This window comes from Podarcis liolepis (assembly GCF_965112155.1).
Source record: "Podarcis liolepis genome assembly, chromosome: 12".
NCBI classification, from domain to species: domain Eukaryota; kingdom Metazoa; phylum Chordata; class Lepidosauria; order Squamata; family Lacertidae; genus Podarcis; species Podarcis liolepis.
This window is the reverse complement of record NC_139563.1, coordinates 46,073,630-46,081,541: the sequence shown is the minus strand read 5'-3', so window position 1 is coordinate 46,081,541 and position 7,912 is coordinate 46,073,630. Positions and strand designations below refer to the sequence as shown.

Here is a 7,912-nt window from a genome sequence, read left to right as displayed (position 1 = left end):
AAGTAGATAAATAGGTACCACTCCGGCGGGAAGGTAAACGGCGTTTCTGTGCGCTGCTCTGGTTCGCCAGAAGCGGCTTAGTCATGCTGGCCACATGACCCGGAAGCTGTACGCCGGCTCCCTCGGCCAATAAAGCGAGATGAGTGCCGCAACCCCAGAGTCAGTCACGACTGGACCTAACGGTCAGGGGTCCCTTTACCTTTACTTTACCTAACAGCTGCAAACTGGGTAGGGTTATTATATCAGATGCATAGGATCTGATTCTCTCCGCACAAGAAAACTCCCCACTACAATTCATTTAGGGTCAGAGACCTGCTTATTTTGTATGAGAACCTGGTAAATTAACTGTGCAAAAGTTCAGGAAGGAGGTTTGCAGTTTGCTTTAAGGCTCCAGTTGCCTCAATTCTGCAAAGCATGTTCTGTACTGTTCTGTATGCGCATTGCTTGCTATGTGGGAAAATATGGATCCTTATCAGTTGCACATTCTAGAGAGGCTTTGAATGGAATGCACATGCCAATGTCTATTATTCCAGCCTGCCAACACCCACCGCCTTCTTGTGCAATTCACGGAAAATTAACTCCATGTTTACCTGCACCTAGACCTGGCTTGGAGCCAGCGTGTGATAAGACAGAGAAATAAACATTTCACTGCACAGCTGCAATACTGTGCCCACTCATTCGGGAACAAGACCCACTTACAACTGCAAGGCCACCCAGACCGTACAGAAACTTATTCCTGTATGCGACTACAGCGGCAAGAACGTCACTTGCCCCAAAATGGAAAGAAGAAGTCCCAGCCGAAGAATGATGGATACAAAAACTTGCAGAATATGCAGAAATGGCGAAACTTACCATTTTAATGAAATAATAAGAAATCAAGAAATCAAATAAGAAATCAAGAAAACAAACTTTGTTATAAAAGAATGGAAGTGGTTTATGGAATTTTTACTGACAAATTGTAAACCAGTAAGAACGTTGGCAGGATTTAAATTACTGAAATGTATAAACCTGAAAGCCATAAATAAAATTTGGTGTTTTGTGTTTTTAAAAAAAGACAACTGCAAGACTCGGTGGAAAATGAGTGGGAGCCGGATCCAAACGCCTTTCCTTTGGAAAGTTCTCCCCTGGGGCCAACACTGATGAGGGAGCGACAAGGCGATTTGGCGCAAGGCAGAGTCGCACATGAACACACGATGTTCACGAGGCTTCCTTCGGTCATCGGGACCATTCCTGAACGTGACAGCTATCCGAGCTCCTCATTCATACGTACCCCAAATAACTCACAATTCTGTACTTGGACATCTCGTCGTAAAGCACTCTGACTCCTTGGTCTGTGATCTGGTTAACACTTAACCTGAAAGAAATAAAAGGGGAAGGCGGAAGAAAATAAATGACTCGTTGAAATACATCGGGGGGGGGGGGGGAATTGGTCGGAGAATCATCCTTTTAATAGGCACTGAAATGTGCTCTTTAGATTTTGTTGCAGCATCAAAGAAATAGAACAAAACATACGTTTAGAGAAGATTGGGAAATGTTTATTGAATATATAGGTAGGAATTGTGCACACTTGAAAATGTTGGCAGCCTTAAGATAAATTCAACAGTGTAAGTAAGTCTTGATGGATGTAATAATGGAATACTGAATGGTTTGGTTGACCTAAGATATGCAGGGATTTATGCAAAATGAAGCATGGAAAGAGAGGAAGGGAAGCCGCTGTTATTTTAAGGATGTTTAAATGAGTATTCTAAATTGTAAAACAGAAAATTTAATAAAAATTGTTAAAAACAACTCCATGGAAAGCGGGGTGGGAAAAATAAGAGAAAAGACGAAACTGGGTTTTGACTGCGTATGTTGAAACTTAATAAAATATAAGTTTTTTTTTAAAAGGAAAGAGAAGAAAGGAAGAGAGCATGCTAAACCTTGCTGTTTGCTTCCCCTCCAACAAACCGTGTTTTGTTAGCCCGGCAGTCTTATATAGTGGTACCTCGGTTTTTGAACGTAATCTGTTCTGGAAGACCGTTCGACTCCGGAAATGTTCAGAAACTGAGGCGCAAAGGGCGGTTTGCAAATTCAATAGAGAAAATTGGGGGGGGGGGACTCACCGGAAGCATTTATTTCTTCCGGTTTTTGGCATTCGAAAACCGAGGTACCAAAACCGAGTACGTTTCCAAGCACAATTCAAAGTGTTGGTGCTGACCTGTAAAGCCCTAAACGGCCTCGGTCCAGTATATCTGAAGGAGCGTCTCCACCCTCATCGTTCTGCCCGGACGTTGAGGTCAAGCACCAAGGGCCTTCTGGAGGTTCCCTCATTGCGAGAAGCAAAGCTACAGGGAACCAGGCAGAGGGCCTTCTCGGTAGTGGCACCCGTCCTGTGGAACGCCCTCCCACCAGGTGTAAAAGAGAACAACAACTACCAGACTTTTAGAAGACATCTGAAGGCAACCCTGTTTAGGGAAGTTTTTAATGTTTGATGTACTACAGTATTTTATTTTTTTTGGAAGCCGCCCAGAGTGGCTGGGGAAGCCCAGCCAGATGGGCGGGGTATAAATAAAAATAAATTACCACAGTTATCAGAGATGGGCTGATGACCCTTAAGAGCAGACAACAAGCCAAGGAACTTACCGAAGTACTGCCAGCCTACTGAAACACGGCATCAGCTGCTTTATCCCGTAATCGTTGATGTTGTTGTTGTCCAAGTCCAGGGCCAGGCGCTTCCGGAAGTGATGCATGGTGAACGAGATGGCGCTGCAGTCGGCAGAGTAGACGTTGCAGTAGGTGAGCTTGATGTAGTTGGCGCCCATGCCCTTGGCCACCCCCATGCCCACCTTCTCGCTCTGAGTCTCGTAGATGCACCTCAACATCCATATGAAATTGGGCATCACTTGAATCTGCCGGTATTCCTTCAGCCTCGCCCGGGTTAGCCCCTTCAGGTGGGACTTCATGCTTTCAAAGAAATAGGTGAGGAGCACCTTCCTCTTCTTCTTAAGGGACGCGGGAGAAGCCAAGTGCTGCAGCAGCTTCTGCTTCGACTTGGACAGCAAACCGCAGAGGAAGAGGTTGGTGAAGTGGAAGTGCTCGTTGTTCCGGAAAGGGTCCTCTCCCGTCGGGTGGTGCTTCTTCAGCCAAGCCATCGGGAAGCAAGAACGCAGGGTGGTGTCCGAGGTGGAGCATTCGGCAAAAAACCGGAGCAGATCTTTGGCGCTCACCTTCTCGTCGGTGACCAGATGCAAAGCGGTGAAGAAGGACTGCAAGGTCAAGTGCAGGAACTCGTAGGAAACTTGGTCTCCGCGGCCACCGTAGTCGGGAACCGCCCTAAGGAAACCCAGCTGCAACTCCTGCTCCGAGAGGTTGGCGAGGACTTCCTCTTGGTCAAAGACAAAGAGAGATTTCTGCATCGCCGCGTGGGCCACTCTGCTCAGAGCAAACAGAGTCTCTTTGTTGGACCGGTAGGTCTCCACTTGGCTCCTGTTGTTCTTCTTCAGCAAGTTGGTCTTCTGGATCCGGTTGAGGTGGACTTCGGTCATGAGCAAGAAAATATCGGTCAAGGTCACGGTGAAATCCGGGAGCTCGTGGCTGTCGAAGGCCGAGTGGAAGTGGTCAAAGCATTTGAAGATAATCCAACAGAACAAAGGCACTAAGCAGAGACTGCTCAGATTTGGGTTGGCTTCCAGTTGGTTCAGGACTAAGGTCCTGCACCCTTCATCTTTGAAGAACATTTTTGTGTATTCTTTCAGGTTACTGCTGGAAAACCCTCGGAGATGTACCTTCTTCCGGACAATGTTCCGATGAACATCCGTCCCTGTCCTGGCAGTCAGGACTTTCTGAGATCCCTTCAGAAGTTTCCCGCTGAGGAGACCCACCAGCAAAGCCAGCGGGTGGATCGATTCAGTGGGGGAGCAGATCTCTGGAACGCTGTTGAGGTCAAAGTCAGAATGGATCTCATCAAAGCCGTCGAAGGTGAACAGAACTGTGTGAGGGAACTTCACAATGAAGTCAAATACCTCTTCCGGATCCTGGTCTGGGAAACAGTTGTACTTGAACAGGAGGTCTTTCAAACATATGGCTTCGTCTTGTTTGAAGCAGCTGAACATCCGGCATCGGAAACGAAAGAAGAATTTGGCCCCTACGTCGAGTTTGCCCTTGGACCAGAGGTTTTGCATCTTTTGCAAGAGAATGGACTTCCCAATCCCTGCATCACCAAAGATATAGATCACCTCTCCAGCTTCATTGATCAGACCAACGTTGACGTCCAGCAGGTCCTCCAAGCTATTCACGTTGCTGAGTTTCTCGTTGTTGTCCTTGATAAACTCCATGATGTTGGAGGAATAAATCTCCTCAAGCAACATGTCCTCCTTCTGGGCATACGACATGATGAACTTTGTGTCTCGGCCCAATTCATCTTTAAGTTTCTGACGGTACCTGCTAACTAAAGGTAGCATTGGTTATGACAAAGAGAAATTCTAGCACAGGAGAGCCAGCATGAAGAGATACTTCATACAAAACCAGTACAAAAAAAAGCAGAGAGTCAGTGTGGGGTAGTGGTTAGATGATGGACTAGGACCTGGGAGATCAGGGTTCGAATCTCCGCTCAGCCATAAAGTTCACTGTGTGACCTTTGGCCAGTCACTCACTCTCAGCCTAACCAACCTTAGTGTTGTAATGCACAGGGGGAGAATTCTGTATCTTGAGCTCTTTGGGGGAAAGTTGGGATATAAATGTAACAACCACCACAACTGTGCTGGATTCTAGAAGGGTTTGGGCTTGTGTTTGCCTACAGTAGTGGTGTCGAAACCTTTCCTCAAAGAGGGCCAGATTTGGTGAAATGAAGGGCCAACCAAAATTGTGAACCATTTTTTAAGGATTGAAGTTGTTGAGGGTTTTTTAGTATTTTACCCCGGGAAATAAACTGCCACAGGGGCTGGATTAGACCCCCGAAACGGACTTTGGACATGCCTGGCCTACAGCAAAGTCACCTCTGACCCTGAGAGCACTTTCAAAGTAGCTCGTTTTATGCCATGTGGGTCTGCTGTTCAAAGAAGTGATTTCATTTTTACACAATTCAGCTCCCTAAAGTCCCCCCCACTGTTCTGTTTAATTAGTGAACCTTCTTTGGACTGTTTTGGGGGGTATTTTAAGTTCAAAGAACCTCCTTCTCAGTTTTGTCTACCAGCGGCTTCTGACACCAGAAATGTGCAGCAAGCCTTTGTGACAACATACACGATATATTTGAAGTAACCATGAGATCGGATTTCCCCAACCTGGAGCCCTCCAGGGATTTTGGTATTCAGCTTCCATCAGTCCCAAGCAAGACAGCCAGAGTGGTTGGGACTGATAGGAGTTGTGATCCAACAACCTCTTAGTGGAGGCGCAGGTCAATTCTGTGTCCAGGGCAGCTGTCCACCTGCTCCATCTGGTACGCCGGCTGAGACCTTATCTGCCCGCAGACTGACTTGCCAGAGATGTGCATGCTCTGGTTATCTCCCACTCAGACTACTGCAATGCGCTCTACGTGGGGCTACCTTTGAAGGTGACCCAGAAACTGCAATGAATCCAGAATGTGGCAGCTAGACTGGTGACTGGGAGTCCTGAAAGACCTACATTGGCTCCCAGTACGTTTCTGAGCACAATTCAAAGTGTTGGTGCTGACCTTTAAAGCCCTAAACGGCCTCGACCCAGTAGACCTGAAGGAGCGTCTCCACCCCCATCGTTCTGCCCGGACGCTGAGGTCCAGCACCGAGGGCCTTCTGGCAGTTCCCTCATTGCAAGAAGCAAAGCTACAGGGAACCAGGCAGAGCGCCTTCTCGGTAGTGACACCCGCCCTGTGGAACGCCCTCCCAGCAGATGTCAAAGAGAACAACAACTACCAGACTTTTAGAAGACATCTGAAGGCAGCTCTGTTTAGGGAAGCTTTTGATGTTTGATGCCTCGGCCCAGTATACCTGAAGGAGCGTCTCCACCTCCATCGTTCAGCCCGGACACTGAGATCCAGCTCTGAGGGCCTTCTGGCAGTTCCCTCCTGTGAGAAGTGATGGTGCAGGGACCCAGGTTGAGGGCCTTCTCGGTAGTGGCGCCCGCCCTGTGGAACGCCCTCCCATCAGACGTCAAAGACGTAAACACCTATCTGACTTTTATAGACATCTGAAGGCAACCCTGTTTAGGGAAGTCTTTAACGTTTGATGTTTTATCCTGTTTTTAATATTTTGCTGTAAGTAGCTGGAGAAGCCCAGCCAGATGGGCAAGGTATAAATAATAAGTTTTATTATTATTATTATTATTATTATTATTATTATTATTATTATTATTATTATGAGCGGGTTTGAGAAGGCTGCATGAGATACTTTGCTAGAGCTCCTACAATTCATGCACAGAGGAACAAGCTTCAGGCTGGGTAAATGCGAACAGCAGGACGCAATCTGCACATGTAGGGACACTCTCCAGTCCGTTTATGGGAAGTGTACACTGAGAAAATCACCCTGCTAACCATTATTATTTATTTCTCCTGGAAAAAGCGTTTCACCAACATTGAAGCAATGAATGATGGGATTACCCAGACAAGCTTTTTCTACAGGGAATGAGTCTTCCAAAAGCAGGCATCCTACCTGGGTCGGTATTTTCAACGGGCTTATTACCAACGACCTCTGAAGGGCGAAACCCAATCTCTTCTAGCCACGGCTGCAGCTCATAATAGGCATCTGCAACTTGCTGCAGGATATAGACGCAGTATTCCGCCACTTCTTCTCCTTTGCTCTGCGCGAGATCCAAAATTTTGCGGACCTGCGGAAAGATCACACAAGACGTCAGAGATCTACAGAGGCAGCAGATTAGTAGGTAGAGTACTCTCAAGCGCTCTACAGTCAATTGCTGTTGTGGGGCAACACATCATCTGCCTTCTTCTTTGCAGAACCAGTAACAACATCCCAATGTTGCATTTTTTCTGCATGCATGGTTTTTAACGGAGCTAAGGCTACACCACCACGTCGTGCTAAATGCCAATCGCACCTGTTGCGAGTAGAGGGACACTATCTGGCGTGACACAACAGCAGGCATCATTCAACATGTTACTGTCAGGAGCTCAGCCTACACTCGAGTAGGACCCTGGCAGAGACACATGCCCGACTGGCATGTTCTCTCCCTCCTGGTCGATCGTTCGGGAGCTTCAAAAGCTTTCTTCAGCCCGAACATCACAGCGACCGATGCCAACAGACATCGGCACACTTAGAGATCCGCAGAGTCTTCGCAGCTTGCGTAACAGAACTCATCAACTCAGCATTTTGGCTAATCTACATTTATTTACATATAAACACACACGGAGCACTGCAACATGGCTCCCTCTCTCTCTAGCATCAGACAGCAAAGAGGAAAAGAACAAAGGACAATAGTCCCACTTCACAGAACACAAACATCCTGTCTCCGTCACTTCCCACTTTGTGGAGTCAAAACATACACCGTCATGTGACAGACAACAATCCCATGACTGCAATCAGGGAGCAGGAATTCTAACAGTTACCACCCTCCCGCTTTATGTGCATTTCTGTTTCCGCATGATTCACCCATGAAATTGGCGGGAAAGAATCATATGTCACGGGATACAGCCCCAACTTTCAGCCCACATTTCTGCGGGTTAAATGGGGGCGCAATCCGATTTTCTCTCCCTCAAAAAGCAGAAATGAGTGCTGAACTTCCACTCAGGTCAACTTGGTTTCCAGAAGTGGTGTTTACATCGTGTGAAAGGGCACATAAAATGTGACCCTTATCACGTAAGGAAAACTCTTAATCTCAGAGTTGTGGGTTCAAGCCCCCAATACAGGGGGTTGAACCAGATTATCTTCATAGTCCCTTACAACTCTATGATTCAATGATCATGCAAAGGGAACGATGTGCTGTCTGAATGCAACCTGAATCTCTTCTCTGT

The 7,912-nt window shown here is 47.1% G+C and overlaps 1 protein-coding gene across 5 annotated transcripts in view; it reads right to left on the bottom strand.

Moving 5' to 3' along the window:
* The window catches only part of NOD1 (nucleotide binding oligomerization domain containing 1), a 54,547-nt gene that overhangs the window by 34,854 nt on the left and 11,781 nt on the right, over nt 1-7,912 (bottom strand). For 4 of the 5 annotated variants that reach the window (XM_083467929.1, XM_083467928.1, XM_083467930.1 and 1 more), the window contains 3 exons: nt 6,600-6,774; nt 2,623-4,426; nt 1,271-1,354 (listed from right to left, as the gene is read on the bottom strand). In XM_083467929.1, coding sequence (XP_083324055.1) covers nt 1,271-1,354; nt 2,623-4,426; nt 6,600-6,774 — 2,063 coding nt within the window. The remainder of the gene's footprint in view (nt 1-1,270; nt 1,355-2,622; nt 4,427-6,599; nt 6,775-7,912) is intronic. The other variant, XM_083467933.1, reaches the window with a different exon arrangement.